The 19,668-nt window shown below is 68.9% G+C and overlaps 2 protein-coding genes across 2 annotated transcripts; both read left to right on the forward strand.

Moving 5' to 3' along the window:
* Positions 1–304: 304 nt before the first annotated feature.
* LOC147595987 (nuclear receptor ROR-gamma-like) lies at positions 305–17,767 on the forward strand. The gene is given in 14 exon segments (XM_086771764.1): positions 305–372; positions 752–774; positions 5,542–5,571; positions 5,574–5,626; positions 7,015–7,047; positions 7,049–7,157; positions 7,942–8,018; positions 8,056–8,185; positions 9,817–9,923; positions 14,365–14,497; positions 14,578–14,685; positions 14,779–14,889; positions 16,787–16,896; positions 17,570–17,767. Coding segments are annotated over 14 exon segments (1,290 nt in total).
* Positions 17,768–18,670: 903 nt separating this feature from the next.
* On the forward strand, positions 18,671–19,617 carry TDRKH (tudor and KH domain containing; the record flags this gene model as incomplete). Its single annotated transcript, XM_086771767.1, has 4 exons — positions 18,671–18,825; positions 18,906–19,012; positions 19,105–19,300; positions 19,410–19,617. Coding segments are annotated over exons 1-4 (635 nt in total), but the record flags the coding sequence as incomplete, so codon positions are not given.
* Between the last annotated feature and the right edge of the window lie 51 nt (positions 19,618–19,668).

Raw genomic sequence — 19,668 nt, forward strand, 5'->3', positions numbered from 1 at the left:
CAGGACACGGGGGGGCGTGGGACACGAAACGCGGAGGGACACGGCGGGGGGGGGGGTCTCCACTCCCCCCACGACCCGGCAGCGCCGACCCCCCACGAGTGCCTGGGGGCGCGGGGGGGGGGACACCTCGAGCTCCGTGGGGGGTCAGCGAGGTCACGGGTGGCGCCCCCCCCCCCCGACCCCCCCCCCGTGCCTCAGTTTCCCCCCGGCCGCGCCGTGGAAAGTCGGAAATTTCCAGCGCGTGGGGCGGGGGGGGGGGGGGCAGGATGCGGGGGGGGGGGGGGGGCGGGGGGGGGAGGGCAGGATGCGGGGGGGGCCCCGCGCCCTTATAACGCTCGGCCCGCGCCGCCCGCGCCGCCGCCGCCATGCGAGGTAGGGCCCGGCGCGGGGGGCACACGCGTGTGCGGGCGCGTGCGGGGCCGGGGCACACGCGTGCGTGAGCGTTGTAAGGTGGCGGGGGGAGGGGGGGGCCGGCGGGAGCGCACGCGTGGGGCTGGACACGCGTGTGTGCGGGCCGGGGTGAGCGTGCGAGGTCAGGCGTGTGCGTGCAGGTGGGAGCACGCGGGGATGCGCGCACGTGTGTGCAAGGATTTGGGAGCACATGTATGTGTGCAAAGGTGTGGGAGCACACGCGTGTGTGCAAGGGTGTGGGAGCACACGCACGCGTGTGCGAGCAGTGGAAGCTCGTGGGAGTGGACATACGTGAGAGCAGGCGTGTGGGAGCCCGCAGGAGAGCTCGTGCGTGTGCAAGGACGAGGGAGCGCACGCACACGTGTGTGCAAGCACGTGGGAGCAGGCAGGGGTGCGCGTGCACGTGCGCAAGTGTGTCGGAGCGTGTGCGAGGGCGCGGGGGCACGCGGGGATCCACGCGCGTGTGCAAGCTGGGGAGTGGGCGTGCATCTGTGCGAGAGCATGGAGCACGCGAGTGTGCGTGTGTGCGTGCGTGTGCGCACACGCGTAGGCATGGCTGTGCACTCGTGCGAGCGGGTGGGAGCATGCGCGCACACGCGTGTGTTGAGCAGCGGACACAGGAGTGTGTGGTGGGGGTGCAGGCAGGCGTGCGTGCGGCTGTGCCCGTGCACGCCTGCGGGAGCACGCGTGTGCGTGCAGACACGCGGGGGAGCACGCACACGAGCGTGCCCAGAGGTGTGCGTGTGTGAGAGCACCGGGAGCTGCTGGGGTGCGGGGTCCACGCGTGTTGGTGCGTTGCAGCGTCAGACGTGTTTTAGGGCTCGCACTGGCGTGTTGGCACATGTCACAGCACGACCACGCACGTTGTGGCGTGTGCAGGCGTGTTTTGGGGCATGCGTGTGATGAGGGTTGCGTAACCGCCTGTACACGCACTTCGGCATCTGTGTACGTGTGTTACGGCGTGTTGCTGCAGACACGCACCCGTTACCGCGTGTGCACCCGTGTTGCAGGCCCGTGCACCGGGCTCCCGGCGTCCGTGCACAGAGCGTGACGTGCACGCGTGTAGCAGAGAGGTCACGCGTGTTCTTGCACGTTACCGCGTGTCCAGCGGCACCGGGCGGCCCCAGTTCCCCTCAGAACCGCAGCGCCGGCTGTGACCCCCCCCCCAGCACCCATGGGTGCCCCCCCGCGCACCTGCGCATCGGGCGCTCCCCCTCAGATGTGGCGGGGCCGCGCAGGTGGCACGGGCGGGGACACGGACGGCGGGGACACGGATGGCGGGGACACGGATGGCGGGGACACGCAGGTGGCTTCACTCCCCCGCCGCCCCCCCCCCCCCCCCCGCGGCGCTGGGGGAACTGGGGTGGGGGAGGCGGCACCCTTGGGTGCTGGGGTCCCCGCGGGTCCCCTCTGTGTCGCGGCGTGTCGGCCCGTGGCCTGGCGTGTTTTGCCGTGACGCCACGCCAGATGGGGGATTAGGGGAGCTGCTGTGTTCCCCCCGCCCCCGCACCCCGGGGTCCGTGGGTGCTGCTGGGGATGGTGGGTGCTGGTGGGCACCGATGGGTGCCGATTTGGCTGCTGGGTGCCCTGGGGCTGAGAGGCACCCATGGGTGCTGGCGGGTGCCGATTCGGCTGCTGGGTGCCCCTGGGGCTGAGAGGCACCCATGGGTGCTGGCGGGTGCCGATTCGGCCAGTGGGTGCCCTGGGGCTGAGAGGCACCCATGGGTGCTGGCGGGTGCTGATTTGGCTGGTGGGTGCCCTGGGGCTGAGAGGCACCCATGGGTGCTGGCGGGTGCTGATTTGGCCGGTGGGTGCCCTGGGGCTGAGAGGCACCCATGGGTGCTGGTGGGTGCCGATTTGGCTGCTGGGTGCCCTGGGGCTGAGAGGCACCCATGGGTGCTGGCGGGTGCCGATTTGGCTGCTGGGTGCCCTGGGGCTGAGAGGCACCCATGGGTGCTGGCGGGTGCCGATTTGGCCGGTGGGTGCCCCTGGGGCTGAGAGGCACCCATGGGTGCTGGCGGGCGCCGATTCGGCTGCTGGGTGCCCTGGGGCTGAGAGGCACCCATGGGTGCTGGCGGGTGCCGATTCGGCCGGTGGGTGCCCTGGGGCTGAGAGGCACCCATGGGTGCTGGCGGGTGCCGATTTGGCTGGTGGGTGCCCCTGGGGCTGAGAGGCACCCATGGGTGCTGGCGGGTGCCGATTCGGCCGGTGGGTGCCCTGGGGCTGAGAGGCACCCATGGGTGCTGGCGGGTGCCGATTCGGCTGCTGGGTGCCCTGGGGCTGAGAAGCACCCATGGGTGCTGGCGGGTGCCGATTCGGCCGGTGGGTGCCGGGGCGGGGGTGGGGGGCCTCTCGCTGCGTGTTCCCGGCACCCCAAAGCCGCGCTTCCTGGCAGCCGCCGGCGCCCGCCACCCGGCCGCCGCGGGTGCCGCCGCGGGTGCCGCCGCGCGGGGCTGACTCAACGCCCCCCACGCCCCCGAAAACAGCCGACCCAGCGGATTCGGGCGCCGCGGGGGTGCGTGGGGGGGGGGGGAGAGAGGTGCACACGCGTGTGCGTGAGAGCGCGTGCGAGGGAGCGGCTGCGGGGTCGCACCGGCGCGTGTGGGGCTGCCAGGGTCGGCGGGGGCGCCGGCCTGCGCGCGTGCGCGAGCGTGCGCGGGCACACGTGAGTGCATGCAGGCGTGCGCCGGCCCGCCTGAGCGCGTGCCGGCACACACGCGTGTTCGTGAACACGTGCGAGCGTGACGAAGGTCCGCAAGCGTGGGGAGGCGTGCAGGGGGGCGCACAAGCGTGTGCAGCTTTGCGCACGCCTTTGCAAACGCGCACGGACGCAGGCGAGCGTGCCCACGCGTGTGCGTGCAACCGAGGGTGCGTGCGTGTGCACACGTGTGTGTGTGACTGACGCGTGTGCGTGCTCACGTGTGCCCCAGCCCCGCTGGACACCCCGGGCGTGCACGAGCGTGCCTGCGCGGTGTGTGAGTGTGTAAGCCTGCGTGAGCGTGCCCAAGCATACTGGTGCCACGCCAGCGCCACGCTGGGCCATACTGGTGCCACGCCAGTGCCACGCTCTGTCGTGCCACAGCCATGCTAGAGCCATACCGGTGCTGTGCTGGTGCCGTGTTGTGCTGTGCCGTGGCCGTGCCGTGCTGGGCCAGCGTCACGTGGGACCACACCTTGCTGTGGCGTGTCCATGCTAGTGTCATGCCTGTGCCACGCCATGGCCATGCTGGTGCCGTGCCGTGGCCGTTCCACGCGGTGCCAGCGTCGTGCGAGGCCACGCTGGGCTGTGCCATAGTCACGCCGTGGCCATGCCAATGTCATGCCTGTGTCATCTGTGCCATGCCACGGACATGCCAATGTCATACCTGTGTCATGCCATGCGTGTGGTGGCCATGCCGTGCAGCACCAGTGTCACACAGGGCCATGCCTGTGTCACGCCTGTGTCACGCCAGTGCCGTGCCGTGCCCGTGCCACGCGGTGCCGGTGTCACGCGAGGCCGTGGCGTGCCGTGCCGTGGCGTGGCGTGCCGTGGCGGCGGGCGCCTTCCTGCGAGGTGTTGCCGTGTCCCAGTTGTGGCTTCGGCGCCGCTGTGGTTTCGGCAGCGCCGGCGGGGCCCACCCTGCGCCCCCGCACCCGGGCACCCCCACCCTCGGGGCCGCGGGTGCCACCGGGGACGGGAGCCCACGCCAGGCACGTGTGCGAGGCCACGGATGCCGTGTTGGGTGCGTGTGTGAGGACATGGTTGCGTGTGCGAGGACATGGGTGCTGTGTCAGGTGCGTGTGCGAGGACCCGGGTGCTGTGCCAGTTGCATGTGCGAGGCCATGGCTGCCGTGGCACTTGCGTGTGCGAGGCCACGGGTGCCGTGCCGGTTGCGTGTGCAAGGTCATGGGTGCATGTGCGAGGCCATGGCTGCCGTGCCGGTTGCGTGTGCGAGGCCATGGCTGCCGTGCCGGTTGCATGTGCGAGGCCACGGGTGCCGTGCCGGTTGCGTGTGCGAAGCCATGGCTGCTGTGCCAGTTGCATGTGCGAGGCCACGGCTGCCGTGCTGGTTGCGTGTGCGAGGCCAGGGGTGCTGTGCCGGTTGCGTGTGCGAGGCCACGGGTGCGTGTGCGAGGCCATGGCTGCTGTGCCAGTTGCGTGTGCGAGGCCCCGGGTGCGTGTGTGAGGCCATGGCTGCCGTGCCGGTTGCGTGTGCGAGGCCATGGCTGCCGTGCCGGTTGCATGTGCAAGGTCACGGGTGCTGTGCCAGTTGCGTGTGCAAGGTCACAGGTGCGTGTGCGAGGCCATGGCTGCCGTGCCGGTTGCGTGTGCGAAGCCATGGCTGCTGTGCCAGTTGCGTGTGCGAGGCCACGGCTGCCGTGCTGGTTGCGTGTGCGAGGCCAGGGGTGCTGTGCCGGTTGCGTGTGCGAGGCCACGGGTGCGTGTGCGAGGCCATGGCTGCTGTGCCAGTTGCGTGTGCGAGGCCCCGGGTGCGTGTGTGAGGCCATGGCTGCTGTGCCGGTTGCGTGTGCGAGGCCATGGCTGCCGTGCCGGTTGCATGTGCAAGGTCACGGGTGCTGTGCCAGTTGCGTGTGCAAGGTCACAGGTGCGTGTGCGAGGCCATGGCTGCCGTGCCGGTTGCGTGTGCGAAGCCATGGCTGCTGTGCCAGTTGCGTGTGCGAGGCCACGGCTGCCGTGCCGGTTGCGTGTGCGAGGCCAGGGGTGCTGTGCCGGTTGCGTGTGCGAGGCCACGGGTGCGTGTGCGAGGCCCTGGGTGCTGTGCCAGTTGCGTGTGCGAGGCCCTGGGTGCTGTGCCAGTTGCGTGTGCGAGGCCACGGGTGCCGTGCCGGTTGCGTGTGCAAGGTCATGGGTGCGTGTGCAAGGCCATGGCTGCCGTGCCGGTTGCGTGTGCGAGGCCAGGGGTGCTGTGCCGGTTGCGTGTGCGAGGCCATGGCTGCCGTGCCGGTTGCGTGTGCGAGGCCCCGGGTGCGTGTGCGAGGCCATGGCTGCCGTGCCGGGTGCGTGTGCGAGGCCATGGCTGCCGTGCCGGTTGCGTGTGCGAGGCCACGGGTGCGTGTGCGAGGCCACGGGCGCACAGGGGGTCCCGCGGGGGCCACGCGCCCCCCGTGACGGCACCCACGCCCCCCCAGCGCACGTGGGGGTGATCCCCTGCAGGGTCTGCGGGACAAATCCTCGGGGGTGCACTACGGCGTGGTCACCTGCGAGGGCTGCAAGGTGGGGGGGCGGGGGGCGCGGGTGGGTGCTGCGGGGTGCCAGGGGTGGGTGTTGGGGCACCGTGGGGGGCTACGGGGTGCCGGGGGGGGCCCTGAGGGGTGCTGGGGTGTTGGTGTGCCACGGGGTGCCACGGGGCGGATGTTGGGGTGCCCTGGGGTACTGGTGGGAGGGGGAGGTTGGGGTGCCGTGGGTGTCAGGGTGCCGTGGGTGGGTGTTGGGGCGCCGTGGGTGGGTGTTGGGGCGCCGTGGGTGGGTGTTGGGGTGCCGTGGGTGGGTGTTGGGGCGCCGTGGGGCGGGTGTTGGGGCGCTGTGGGTGGGTGTTGGGGCGCCGTGGGTGGGTGTTGGGGTGCCGTGGGTGGGTGTTGGGGCGCTGGGGGTGGGTGTTGGGGCGCCGTGGGTGGGTGTTGGGGTGCCATGGGGTGGGTGTTGGGGCGCCGTGGGGCGGGTGTTGGGGCGCTGTGGGTGGGTGTTGGGGCGCCGTGGGTGGGTGTTGGGGCGCTGGGGGTGGGTGTTGGGGCGCCGTGGGTGGGTGTTGGGGTGCCATGGGGTGGGTGTTGGGGCGCCGTGGGGCGGGTGTTGGGGCGCTGTGGGTGGGTGGTTGGGGTGCCGTGGGTGGGTGTTGGGGCGCCGTGGGTGGGTGTTGGGGCGCTGGGGGTGGGTGTTGGGGCGCCGTGGGTGGGTGTTGGGGTGCCATGGGGGTGGGTGTTGGGGCGCCGTGGGGCGGGTGTTGGGGCGCTGTGGGTGGGTGTTGGGGCGCCGTGGGTGGGTGTTGGGGTGCCGTGGGTGGGTGTTGGGGCGCCGTGGGTGGGTGTTGGGGCGCTGGGGGTGGGTGTTGGGGCGCCGTGGGGTGGGTGTTGGGGCGCTGTGGGTGGGGTGTTGGGGCGCCGTGGGGCGGGTGTTGGGGCGCCGTGGGTGGGTGTTGGGGTGCCATGGGGTGGGTGTTGGGGCGCTGTGGGTGGGTGTTGGGGTGTCAGGGTGGCATGAGTGGGTTTTGGGGTGTCAGGGTGGCGCGGGTGGGTGTTGGGGTGTCAGGGTGCCGTGGGGTGCCATGGGGTGGGTGTTGGGGTGCCGTGGGGTGGGTGTTGGGGTGTCAGGGTCGTGTGGGTGGGTGTTGGGGTGCCGTGGGTGGGTGTTGGGGTGTCAGGGTGCCGTGGGATGCCGTGGGTGGGTGTTGGGGTGTCAGGGTGGCATGAGTGGGTTTTGGGGTGTCAGGGTCGTGTGGGTGGGTGTTGGGGTGCCGTGGGGTGGGTGTTGGGGTGTCAGGGTGCCGTGGGGTGCCGTGGGGGTGGGTGTTGGGGTGCCATGGGTGGGTGTTGGGGTGTCAGGGTGCCGTGGGGCGCCGTGGGTGGGTGTTGGGGCGCCGTGGGGCGGGGTGACCCCCGGCGCAGGGCTTTTTCCGGCGCAGCCAGCGGCGGGGGGCCCGGCCCGGCCTGCAGCCGCCAGCAGAACTGCGCCATCGACCGCGCCAGCCGCACGCGCTGCGCGCACTGCCGCCTGCAGAAGTGCCTGCGCCTCGGCATGTCCCGCGCCGGTGGGTGCCCGCGCCCCACCGCGCCCCACGGCGCCCCACCGCGCCCCGCGCCACCCACGCCCCGCGCCCCACGTCTGCGCGCGGTCACGGGCCTGGCTGCGTCTCCCACCCCGCACCTGGGTGCCCCCCAATCCCCACACCTGGGTGCCCCCCTGCCCCATAACTGGGTGCCCCCCTGCCCCACACCTGCGTGTCCCCCTGCCCCACAGCTGGGTGCCCCCCCTGCCCCACACCTGCGTGTCCCCCTGCCCCATAGCTGGCTGCCCCCCCTGCCCCATAACCAGATGCCCCTCCTGCCCCACACCTGGATGTCCCCCTGCCCCATAGCTGGGTGGACTCCCCTGCCCCACACCTGGGTGCCCCCCCCTGCCCCATAAGCGGGTGCCCCCCTGCCCCACACCTGGGTCCCCCCCCGCCCGACACCCGGGTGCCCCCCCGCCCCATAACCGAGTGCCCCCCTGCCCCATAACTGGGTGTCCCCCTGTCCCATAGCTGGGTGCCCCCCCTGCCCCATAACCGGGTGCTCCCCCTGCCCCACACCTGGGTGCCCCCCCCTGCCCCACACCTGGGTGTCCCCCCTGCCCCACACCTGGGTGCCCCCCCTGCCCCACACCCGGGTGCCCCCCAGCCCCACACCCGGGTTCACCCCGGGGAGGAAGGGCCGAGGCGGGGAGGCCGGGTGGTGGCGGCAGCACGCGCGTGGGGCCGCGAAGGCCCGGCGCTGCGAGCGGACACGCGTGCGTCACGCGTGTGTCACACGCGTGCCCTGCCCCGCCGCCCGCAGCCGTGAAGTTCGGCCGCATGTCCAAGCAGCAGCGGGAGCGGCTGCAGGCCGAGGCCCGGCGGCAGCTGGAGCAGGGGGCACCCGCAGACCCCCCGCGGGGCGGCCGTGGGGCAGGCGGGGGGGCGGGGGCGCCCACTCACCCCCCCCGGCACCCACGGCGGCGGGGCCGGGCCCAGCGGGGGCACCCACGGGGGCACCCACGGGGGCTGCCTGGAGGCGCCCGCGACCTGCGGGGCCGAGATCGGTGAGTGGGGGGGTGTCACCCGTGGGTGGGGTGGGGCTGTCACCCGTGGGTGTGAGTCTGTCACCCGTGGGGGTGGGTCTGTCACCCGTGGGGGCTGGGTGGTGGTGGGACCTGTCACCCGTGGGTGTGGGTGGGTCTGTCACCCGTGGGTGCTCGGTGAGTCTGTCACCCGTGGGGGGGTGGGTGGGGATGGGTCTGTCACCCGTGGGTGGGTGTGAGTCTGTCACCCGTGGGGGTGGGTCTGTCACCCGTGGGGGCTGGTTAGGGGTGGGAGCTGTAACCCGTGGGTGTGGGACCTGTCACCCGTGGGTGGGGGTGGGGCTGTCACCCGTGGGGGGTGGGTAGGGGTGGGAGCTGTCACCCGTGGGTGCTCGGTGAGTCTGTCGCCCGTGGGGGGTGGGTGGCAGTGGGAGCTGTCACCCGTGGGTGGGGATGGGTCTGTCACCCGTGGGGGCTGGTTAGGGGTGGGAGCTGTAACCCGTGGGTGTGGGACCTGTCACTCGTGGGTGGGGGTGGGTCTGTCACCCGTGGGGCTGTGTGGGGGGTTGGACCTGTCACCCGTGGGTGGGAGGGGGGGCTGTCACCTGTGGGGCCTGTGTGGGGGTGGGACATGTCACCCGTGGGTGGGGGTGGGTCTGTCACCCGTGGGGGCTGGGTGGGGGTGGAAGCTGTCCCTGTCACCCACGGGTGCTCAGTTGCGGGGGGACCTCTTCCCGGTCACCCGTGGGTGCTGGATGGCAGTGGCACCTGTCCCTGTCCCCCGTGGGTGCTCAGTGGTGGGAGCTGTCCCTGTCACCCGTGGGTTTTTTGGTGGCAGTGGCACCTGTCCCTGTCACCCGTGGGTGCTTGGGCTTGGTGGTGGACCTGGCGCAATCACCCACGGGTGCTCAGTAGTGGGAGCTGTCCCCATGCCCCGTGGGTGCTGGGTGGTGTCCCTGTCCCCCGTGGGTGCTGAGTGCTGGGACTTGTCCCCGTCACCAGTGGGTTCTCGGTGGCGGTGGCACCTGTCCCTGTCCCCCGTGGGTGCTGGGTGGCGGGAGGTGGCCCCGTCACCCACGAGTGCTCAGTAGTGGGAGCTGTCCCCATCCTGCGTGGGTGCTGGGTGGTGTCCCTGTCCCCCGTGGGTGCTGGGTGGCGGGAGGTGGCCCCGTCACCCACGAGTGCTCAGTAGTGGGAGCTGTCCCCATCCTGCGTGGGTGCTGGGTGGTGTCCCTGTCTCCCGTGGGTGCTGGGTGGCCATGAGAGCTGTCCCCTGTCCCCCGTGGGTGCTGGGTGCTGGGACTTGTCCCCGTCACCGGTGGGTTCTCGGTGGCGGTGGCACCTGTCCCTGTCCCCCGTGGGTGCTGGGTGGCAGGAGGTGGCCCCGTCACCTGTGGGTGCTGGGTGGCCATGAGAGCTGTCCCCTGTCCCCCGTGGGTGCTGGGACTTGTCCCCGTCACCAGTGGGTTCTTGGTGGCGGTGGTACCTGTCCCTGTCCCCCGTGGGTGCTGGGTGGTGTCCCTGTCCCCCGTGGGTGCTGGGTCCCATCCCCATCACCCGTGGGTGCTGGGTGGCCATGAGAGTTGTCCCCTGTCCCCCGTGGGTGCTGGGTGGCGGGAGGTGGCCCCGTCACCCGTGGGTGCTCCCCGCAGAGCTGCTGACGCAGAGCGTGCTGCAGGCCGGCCGCGCGTCCTGCCCGCCGCGCCCCCGCCGCGGGGACACCTTCTCCGGGGAGGAGACGCGCGCCTACCAGGGCAAGGTGCGCCCGGCGGGACGCGGGGGGACGCGGGGGGACACGCAGGCACCCACACGACGCCGAGAGCCGGGGGGGGCGGCGGGGGGCTTGGGGACGTTCTCCTGGGTTTTGGGGACATTCTCAGGGGGCTTGGGGACTTTTTAGGGGTTTGGGGACGATCTCAAGGGGTTTGGGGACGTTCTCGGGGGCTTGGGACATCCTTGGGTTTTGGGGACGTCCTCGGTGATTTTGGGGACATTCTGGGGGGTTTGGGGACGTTCTCATGGTTTTTGGGGACGTTCTCCTGGGTTTGGGGGACATTCTCATGGGTTTCAGGACGTTCTCATGGGTTTGGGGACCTTCTCCTGGGTTTTGGGGACATTCTCATGGTTTTGGGGGACATTCTCATGGGTTTCGGGACGTTCTAATGGGTTTTGGGGACATTCTCCTGGGTTTGGGGACATTTTCATGGTTTTTGGGGACATTCTCCTGGGTTTTGGGGACATTCTCATGGATTTGGGGACATTCTCCTGGGTTTTGGGACGTTCTCCTGGGTTTTGGGGACATTCTCCTGGGTTTTGGGGACGTTCTCCTGGGTTTTGGGGACGTTCTCCTTGGTTTTGGGGACATTCTAATGGGTTTGGGGACATTCTCATGGTTTTTGGGGACATTCTCATGGGTTTGGGGACGATCTCATGAGTTTTGGGACGTTCTCATGGGTTTGGGGACATTCTCATGGGTTTGGGGACGTTCTCCTGGGTTTTGGGGACATTCTCCTGGGTTTTGGGGACATTCTAATGGGTTTGGGGACATTCTCATGGTTTTTGGGGACATTCTCATGGGTTTGGGGACGATCTCATGAGTTTTGGGGACTTTTTAGGGGTTTGGGGACATTCTCATCGGTTTGGGGACGTTCTCATGGTTTTTGGGGACGTTCTAATGGGTTTCGGGGACATTCTAATGGGTTTGGGGACATTCTCATGGGTTTGAGGACGTTCTCCTGGGTTTTGGGGACTTTTTAGGGGTTTGGGGACGATCTCAGGGGGTTTGAGGACATTCTTGGCGTTTGGGGACATTTTCTGGGGGATTTGGGGACGTTCTCAGGATTTTGGGGACAATCTTGGTGGGGTTTAGGGACATTCTCATGGTTTTTGGGGACGTTCTCAGGGGTTTGGGGACGTTCTCCCTGGTTTTGGGGACATTCTCAGGGGGCTTGGGGACTTTTTAGGGGTTTGGGGACGATCTCAAGGGGTTTGGGGACGTTCTCGGCAGTTTGGGACATCCTTGGGTTTTGGGGACGTCCTCGGTGATTTTGGGGACATTCTGGGGGGTTTGGGGACGTTCTCATGGTTTTGGGGACGTTCTCATGGGTTTGGGGACGTTCTCCTGGGTTTTGGGGACATTCTCATGGTTTTGGGGGACATTCTCATGGGTTTCGGGACATTCTAATGGGTTTTGGGGACATTCTCCTGGGTTTGGGGACATTTTCATGGTTTTTGGGGACATTCTCCTGGGTTTTGGGGACATTCTCATGGATTTGGGGACATTCTCCTGGGTTTTGGGGACGTTCTCCTGGGTTTTGGGACATTCTAATGGGTTTGGGGACATTCTCATGGTTTTTGGGGACATTCTCATGGGTTTGGGGACGATCTCATGAGTTTTGGGGACTTTTTAGGGGTTTGGGGACATTCTCATCGGTTTGGGGACGTTCTCATGGTTTTTGGGGACGTTCTAATGGGTTTCGGGGACATTCTAATGGGTTTGGGGACATTCTCATGGATTTGGGGACATTCTCATGGGTTTTGGGGACGTTCTCCTGGGTTTTGGGGACTTTTTAGGGGTTTGGGGACGATCTCAGGGGGTTTGAGGACATTCTTGGCGTTTGGGGACATTCTGGGGGATTTGGGGACGTTCTCAGGATTTTGGGGACAATCTTGGTGGCGTTTAGGGACATTCTCATGGTTTTTGGGGACGTTCTCAGGGGTTTGGGGACGTTCTCCCTGGTTTTGGGGACATTCTCAGGGGGCTTGGGGACTTTTTAGGGGTTTGGGGACGATCTCAAGGGGTTTGGGGACGTTCTCGGCGGTTTGGAACATCCTTGGGTTTTGGGGACGTCCTCGGTGATTTTGGGGACATTCTGGGGGTTTGGGGACGTTCTCATGGTTTTTGGGGACGTTCTCATGGGTTTGGGGACATTCTCATGGGTTTCGGGACGTTCTAATGGGTTTTGGGGACATTCTCCTGGGTTTGGGGACATTCTCCTGGGTTTGGGGACATTTTCATGGTTTTTGGGGACATTCTCATGGGTTTGGGGACGTTCTCATGGTTTTTGGAGACATTCTCATGGTTTTTGGGGACATTCTCATGGGTTTGGGGATGTTCTCATGGTTTTTGGGGATGTTCTCCTGGGTTTTGGGGACGTTCTCCTGGGTTTGGGGACGTTCTCATGGGTTTTGGGGACGTTCTCATGGGTTTGGGACGTTCTCATGGGTTTGGGGACATTCTCATGGGTTTGGGGATGTTCTCATGGTTTTTGGGGACGTTCTCATGGGTTTTGGGGACGTTCTCCTGGGTTTGGGGACGTTCTCATGGGTTTTGGGGACGTTCTCATGGGTTTGGGGACATTCTCATGGGTTTTGGGGACATTCTCCTGGGTTTTGGGGACGTTCTCATGGGTTTGGGGACGTTCTCATGGGTTTGGGGACATTCTCCTGGGTTTTGGGGACGTTCTCCTGGGTTTTGGGGACGTTCTCATGGGTTTGGGGACGTTCTCATGGGTTTGGGGACGTTCTCATGGTTTTTGGGGACGTTCTAATGGGTTTCGGGGACATTCTCATGGGTTTTGGGGACGTTCTCCTGGGTTTTGGGGACTTTTTAGGGGTTTGGGGACGATCTCAGGGGGTTTGAGGACATTCTTGGCGTTTGGGGACATTCTGGGGGATTTGGGGACGTTCTCAGGATTTTGGGGACAATCTTGGGGGGGTTTAGGGACATTCTCATGGTTTTTGGGGACGTTCTCCTGGGTTTTGGGGACGTTCTCACGGGTTTGGGGACGATCTCAAGGGGTTCGGGGACGTTCTGAAGCATTTTGGGGACGTTTTCAGGGGTTGGGGGACGTTCTTGGAGGTTTGGGGACATTCTCATGGGGTTTGGGGACATTCTTGAGAGGTTTGGGGACATTCTTGGCATTTGGGGACACGTTCAGCAGGTTTGGGGACGTTCTCGGTGATTTTGGGGACAATCTTGGGGGCGTTTAGGGACATTCTCATGAGTTTTGGGGACATTCTGGGTTTTGGGACATTCTCAGGGGGCTTGGGGACTTTTTAGGGGTTTGGGGACGATCTCAAGGGGTTTGGGGACGTTCTCCGGGGTTTGGGACATCCTTGGGGGTTTGGGGACGTCCTCGGTGATTTTGGGGACATTCTGGGGGGTTTGGGGACGTTCTCAGGATTTTGGGGACAATTTTGGGGGGGGGTTTGGGGACATTCTCATGGTTTTTGGGGACATTCTCCTGGGTTTGGGGACATTCTCCCGGGTTTTGGGGACGTTCTCCTGGGTTTTGGGGTCGTTCTCCCGGGTTTTGGGGACGTTCTCCCGGGTTTTGGGGTCATTCTCCAGGGTTTTGGGGTCGTTCTCCTGGGTTTTGGGGTCGTTCTCCCGGGTTTTGGGGACGTTCTCCTGGGTTTTGGGGTCGTTCTCCTGGGTTTTGGGAACGTTCTCCTGGGTTTTGGGGTCGTTCTCCTGGGTTTTGGGGTCGTTCTCCTGGGTTTTGGGGTCGTTCTCCCGGGTTTTGGGGACGTTCTCCTGGGTTTTGGGGTCGTTCTCCCGGGTTTTGGGATCGTTCTCCCGGGTTTTGGAACGTTCTCCTGGGTTTTGGGAACGTTCTCCCGGGTTTTGGGAACGTTCTCCTGGGTTTTGGGGTCGTTCTCCCAGGTTTTGGGGTCGTTCTCCTGGGTTTTGGGAACGTTCTCCTGGGTTTTGGGGTCGTTCTCCTGGGTTTTGGGGTCGTTCTCCTGGGTTTTGGGGACGTTCTCCTGGGTTTTGGGATTGTTCTCCTGGGTTTTGGGAACGTTCTCCTGGGTTTTGGGGTCGTTCTCCCGGGTTTTGGGGTCGTTCTCCCGGGTTTTGGGGTCGTTCTCCTGGGTTTTGGGAACGTTCTCCTGGGTTTTGGGGTCGTTCTCCCGGGTTTTGGGAACGTTCTCCCGGGTTTTGGGGTCGTTCTCCCGGGTTTTGGGGACGTTCTCCCGGGTTTTGGGGACGTTCTCCTGGGTTTTGGGAACGTTCTCCTGGGTTTTGGGATTGTTCTCCTGGGTTTTGGGGTCGTTCTCCTGGGTTTTGGGAACGTTCTCCCGGGTTTTGGGGACGTTCTCCTGGGTTTTGGGGTCGTTCTGGGGATCTGGGGCCATCCTCGCGGGATGCGGGGACGCGCTGGGGGCCGGGGGGGGTGACGCCGGCACGTCCCCAGCCGATGGCGGAGATGTGGCAGCGCTGCGCCGGGGCCATCGCCGAGGCCGCCCAGCACGTGGTGGAGTTCGCCAAGCGCCTGCGGGGTTTCCTGGAGCTCGGCCGGAACGACCAGATCGTCCTCCTCAAATCCGGTACGCGCGGCACCCCCCCCGTGTCCCTCGTGTCCCCGTCCCCCCCACCCCACCCCGTGTCACCCCCTCGTGTCCCGCAGGCGTCATGGAGGTGGTGCTGCTGCGGATGAGCCGGGCCTTCGACCCCGAGAGCCGCACCGTCCTCTTCGAGGGGAAGTACGCCGGCGCCGAGCTCTTCGGGGCGCTGGGTAGGGCGGGGGCGCCGGGGGGGGGGACACCGGGGGGGGGGGTGGGACACGTGTGGGGGGACACGCGGTGACACGAGTGTCCCCCCCCCCCAGGCTGCCAGCAGCTGGTGGGCTCCATCTTCGACTTGGCGGCCAGCCTGTGCGCGCTGCAGCTGTCGGAGGGCGAGCTGGCCTTCCTCTGCGCCATCGTCCTCGTCGACGCCGGTGAGGGCCGGGGGGCACCCCCGCCCCCCGCGGGCACCCCCCGGCCCCAGCTGTGCCCCCGCCCGTGTGCCCGGCCCCATCCCCATCCCAGCCCATCCCTGGCCCCGACCCGTTCCCCCCCCCGCCCTTGTCCCCATGTCCCCTGTCCCTGTCCCCCCCACCCCACCCCTGTCCCCCCCACCCTTGTCCCCATGTCCCCTGTCCCCGCCCCCCCACCCCACCCCTGTCCCCCCCCGCCCTTGTCCCCTGTCCCTGTCCCCCCCAGCCCTTGTCCCCATGTCCCCTGTCCCCCCCCCACGGCTGTCCCCTGTCCCTGTCCCCCCCCCACCCCACCCCTGTCCCCCCCCAGCCCTTGTCCCCCTGTCCCCTGTCCCCCCCCGCCCTTGTCCCCATGTCCCCCGTCCCCCCCCACCCCACCCCTGTCCCCCCCGCCCATTGTCCCCATGTCCCCAGTCCCTGTCCCCCCCCACCGCTGTCCCCTGTCCCTGTCCCCCCCCCACCCCTTGTCCCCATGTCCCCTGTCCCCCCCCACCGCTGTCCCCTGTCCCTGTCCCCCCCCACCCCACCCCTGTCCCCCCCCGCCCTTGTCCCCATGTCCCCTGTCCCTGTCCCCCCCACCCCACCCCTGTCCCCGTCCTGTCCCCCCCAGCCCTTGTCCCCATGTCCCTGACCCCCCCCACGGCTGTCCCCTGTCCCTGTGCCCCCCACCCCACCCCTGTCCCCCCCCGCCCTTGTCCCCATGTCCCCAGTCCCTGTCCCCCCCACCCCACCCCTGTCCCCGTCCTGTCCCCCCCAGCCCTTGTCCCCATGTCCCCTGACCCCCCCCACCGCTGTCCCCTGTCCCTGTCCCCCCCCACCCCACCCCTGTCCCCCCCCCGCCCTTGTCCCCATGTCCCCAGTCCCTGTCCCCCCCACCCCACCCCTGTCCCCATCCTGTCCCCCCCAGCCCTTGTCCCCATGTCCCCTGTCCCCCCCCCACGGCTGTCCCCTGTCCCTGTCCCCCCCCACCCCACCCCTGTCCCCCCCCACCGCTGTCCCCTGTCCCCCCCCAGCCCTTGTCCCCATGTCCCCTGTCCCCCCCCACCTCTGTCCCCTGTCCCTGTCCCCCCCCACCCCACCCCTGTCCCCCCCCACCGCTGTCCCCTGTCCCTGTCCCCCCCACCCCACCCCTGTCCCCGTCCTGTCCCCCCCCCCACGGCTGTCCCCTGTCCCTGTCCCCCCCACCCCACCCCTGTCCCCGTCCTGTCCCCCCCCCACGGCTGTCCCCTGTCCCTGTCCCCCCCCACCCCACCCCTATCCCCCCCCAGCCCTTGTCCCCATGTCCCCTGTCCCCCCCCACCTCTGTCCCCTGTCCCTGTCCCCCCCACCCCACCCCTGTCCCCCCCCAGCCCTTGTCCCATGTCCCCTGTCCCTGTCCCCCCCACCCCACCCCTGTCCCCGTCCTGTCCCCCCCCAGCCCTTGTCCCCATGTCCCCTGTCCCCCCCCCACCGCTGTCCCCTGTCCCTGTGCCCCCCACCCCACCCCTGTCCCCCCCCCACGGCTGTCCCCTGTCCCTGTGCCCCCCACCCCACCCCTGTCCCCCCCCAGCCCTTGTCCCCATGTCCCCTGTCCCCCCCCCACGGCTGTCCCCTGTCCCTGTCCCCCCCACCCCACCCCTGTCCCCCCCCAGCCCTTGTCCCCATGTCCCCTGTCCCCCCCCCACGGCTGTCCCCTGTCCCTGTCCCCCCCCCACCCCTGTCCCTGTCCCCCCCCAGCCCTTGTCCCCATGTCCCCTGTCCCCCCCCACCCCACCCCTGTCCCCCCCCACCCCACCCCTGTCCCCCCCCACCCCACCCCTGTCCCCCCCCACCCCATGTCCCCCTGTCCCCCGTCCCTGACCCCCCCGGCCCCCCCCAGAGCGCCCGTGGCTGCAGGGCCGGGCCGAGGTCGCGCGGCTGCGGGGACGCCTGGACGCCGCCTTCCGCGTGCTGCTGCGCCGCACCCGGCGCGAGGGGCTGCTGGGCAGGGTGCGTGGCACGCGTGTCCCCTCCGTGTGTGCCACACGCGTGTGCCCTCCGTGTGCGTGACACACGTGTGTCCCCTCTGTGTGCCACACGCGTGTGTCTCCTCCGTGTGTGGGCCGTGTGCGGGTTCCCTATGTGTGCAACACACATGTGCCCTCCGTGTGCATGACGTGTGTGTGTCCCCTCCGTGTGCAACACACGCGTCCTCTTTGTGTGCACGGCACGTGTGGGTTCCCTCCGTGTGCAACACGTGTGTCCCCTCTGCGTGCATGACGCGTGTGTCCCCTCCTTGTGTGTGACACGTGTGTCCCCTCCATGTGCAATGCATGTGTCCCCTCTGTGTGACATGTGTGTCCCTTCCATGTGCGTGGCACATGTCCCCCCCCCAATGCGTGCGACTCATGCCCCCTCCCGTGCATAACACGTGTTCCATGTGCGATGCGTGCGTTCCTTCCGTGCGCTTGACTCGTGCCCCCTCCACGTGTTTGACTCATGTCCCTTCCGTGTGCAACGCGTGTCCCCTCCGTGTGCCACGTGTCCCCTCCATGTGTGCGACGCGTCCCCTCCGTGTGCGTGACACACGCCTCCCCTCCCCGCGCGTGACCCGCCCCCCCCCCCCCCACGCGTCCCGTTCCTCGCGGGGACACGCGTGTAACAGGCGTGTTCCCGCGCGCAGCTGCCGCCGCCGTCGCGCCTGCGGGCGCTGTGCTCGCAGCACGTGGAGCAGCTGCGGGCCTTCGGGCGCCTGCACCCCGGGGTGCTGCAGGCCGCCTTCCCCCCGCTCTACCGCGAGCTCTTCGCCCCCGAGCCCGAGCCCCCCGCCGACCCACGCCCACTCGCGACGCGGAGTGGGGCGCCGGCACCCACCCCCTGACACGCCGTGGAGCACCCGGCGAGGCTCCGTCACCCGCGGCTGCCGCCGCCCCGCGGAGCGCAGCAGCTCGGCCTTCCCCGGGCCCGCGGCGGGGGCTCGGCCGCTCCGCGGTCTGCGGACACGCGTGGGGCGCCCCCCCCCCCCACGCGGGGCAGGTGCCGGGGGCCCGCGCCGCGGCTGTACCGAGGGGCAATAAAGACGTTTCCCGGGGGACGGCGCGTCCGTGGGTTCCGTCACGGGGAGACCCCCCCCCCCCCCCCCCCACGGCCACGCCACGCGGGACACGGCGGAGCCCAACCCGTCACTCAAGGCTCGGGGAGGGGCGGGCGCCCACCCCCGCGCCGCTCGCTGATTGGCTCCTGCCTCGGGCCGCGCGGAGCGGATTTGCCGCTTTATTCCCAAAGGCGGGCGCCGCGGTGATTGGCGGGGAGGAGAGGAGCGGCGCTCCGATTGGCTGGGAGGAGGCCGAGGGGGCGGGGCCGGCGGCGGCCGGGCGCGTGAGCGGCGGCGGCGCGACGGGCGGCGGGTGAGGCTGCGGCCGGGGCGTCCGGTCGCGGCCCGGGGAGGGGGGGGGGGCGGTTTTGGGGCCGGGGGGTGGGGGCAGCGCCGGGGCGTGGGGGCAGCGCCGGGGCTCGGGCTCCGCGGGTAACGGGAGGCCGCGCCCGGGAGGGCGGCGGGGCCTGGTGCCAACCGGTGGGGGCGGCTCCTCGACCGGGACCGGCCTGGGATCGGGGCACGGAACCGGGACCGGTCGCCTTACCCCGCGGTCGTCCGAGCTGTCGGCAGCGGGCGGGAGGGAGCCCCGGTGCCGTGGGGTTGGGCCTTGCCCCCGCGCCGCGGCCCGGCCGTGAGGATCGGCTCCGGTAACGACGCCTCCGGCTCCGGTAACGACGCCTCCGGCTCCGGTAACGCCTCCCCGCCCCCCAGCGGGGCGATGGCGGCGGAGCGGGGCTACCGGAGCGGCCTGACCACTCTGCAGAAAATCGCCCTGGCGCTGGGGATCCCGGCCGGCGCCGCCGTGCTCTACGTCCTGTACCGCCGCTACCGGGAGAACCGGGGTGGGTGTCTCCCCCCCCCCCCGCCCCCCCCACCCCATCCCGGTGCCGCCGCGCCCGGTGCTGAGTTTCCTTCCCGGCAGAGGAGCGGCCGGCCTTCGCGGGGGACGAGGAGCTGGAGACGGAGATGCGCGTGCCGCGGGCGGCCGTCAAATCCATCATCGGGCGGAAGGGAGCCGCCATCAGGAAGGTGGGGAGGGGGGCGCGGGGCCGGGGCTGCCGGTAACCGGCGCCCGGTGGCGGCGGGAGTCCGCCTCGCCCCGTCACCCCCGCGCCCCGCAGCTCCGGCAGGAGACGGGAGCTCGCGTGGAAGTGGAGGAGGAGGAGGATGAGGAGGGCGAGGAGACGACGCTGCTGATTTCGGGTTCCCCCGTCCAAATCTGCCGCGCCGAAGCCGCCCTGCGGCGCGCGGTGACGGAGAGCGCGCCGGCGTCGGAGCGGCTGCGCGTGCCGCGGCGAGCCGTCGGCAGGATCATCGGTACCGGCGCCGGAGCCGCCGCCGCGCGATTCCCGGCTCGCGCTCACCCGGGTGGGCTCTGCCGCGTTTTCCCCGGAGCCGTCGCTCTCTCTCGTCTCTCTCTCCGCAGGCCGGGGCGGCGAAACCGTGCGGGGCATCTGCCGCAGCTCGGGGGCCAAAATCCTCTGCGAGCGCGAGCCCCGGGCCGGCGCGGACGCGTTCGCCGTCGTCCGGCTCTCGGGGACGCGCAAGGAGGTGGCGGCCGCCAAGGTGAGCGGGAGGGAGCGGGGCCGGGGGGCGTCTGGGTCCCCCCCGGCCCAACCCTCCTGTTTTTTTTTGTTTTTTTTTTTTTCCTTTTTTGCCCCAAGAAACTCATCGCGGAGAAAGCA

This window comes from Chlamydotis macqueenii, unplaced genomic scaffold (genome assembly GCF_036417535.1).
Source record: "Chlamydotis macqueenii isolate bChlMac1 unplaced genomic scaffold, bChlMac1.mat HAP1_SCAFFOLD_86, whole genome shotgun sequence".
NCBI classification, from domain to species: Eukaryota; Metazoa; Chordata; class Aves; order Otidiformes; family Otididae; genus Chlamydotis; species Chlamydotis macqueenii.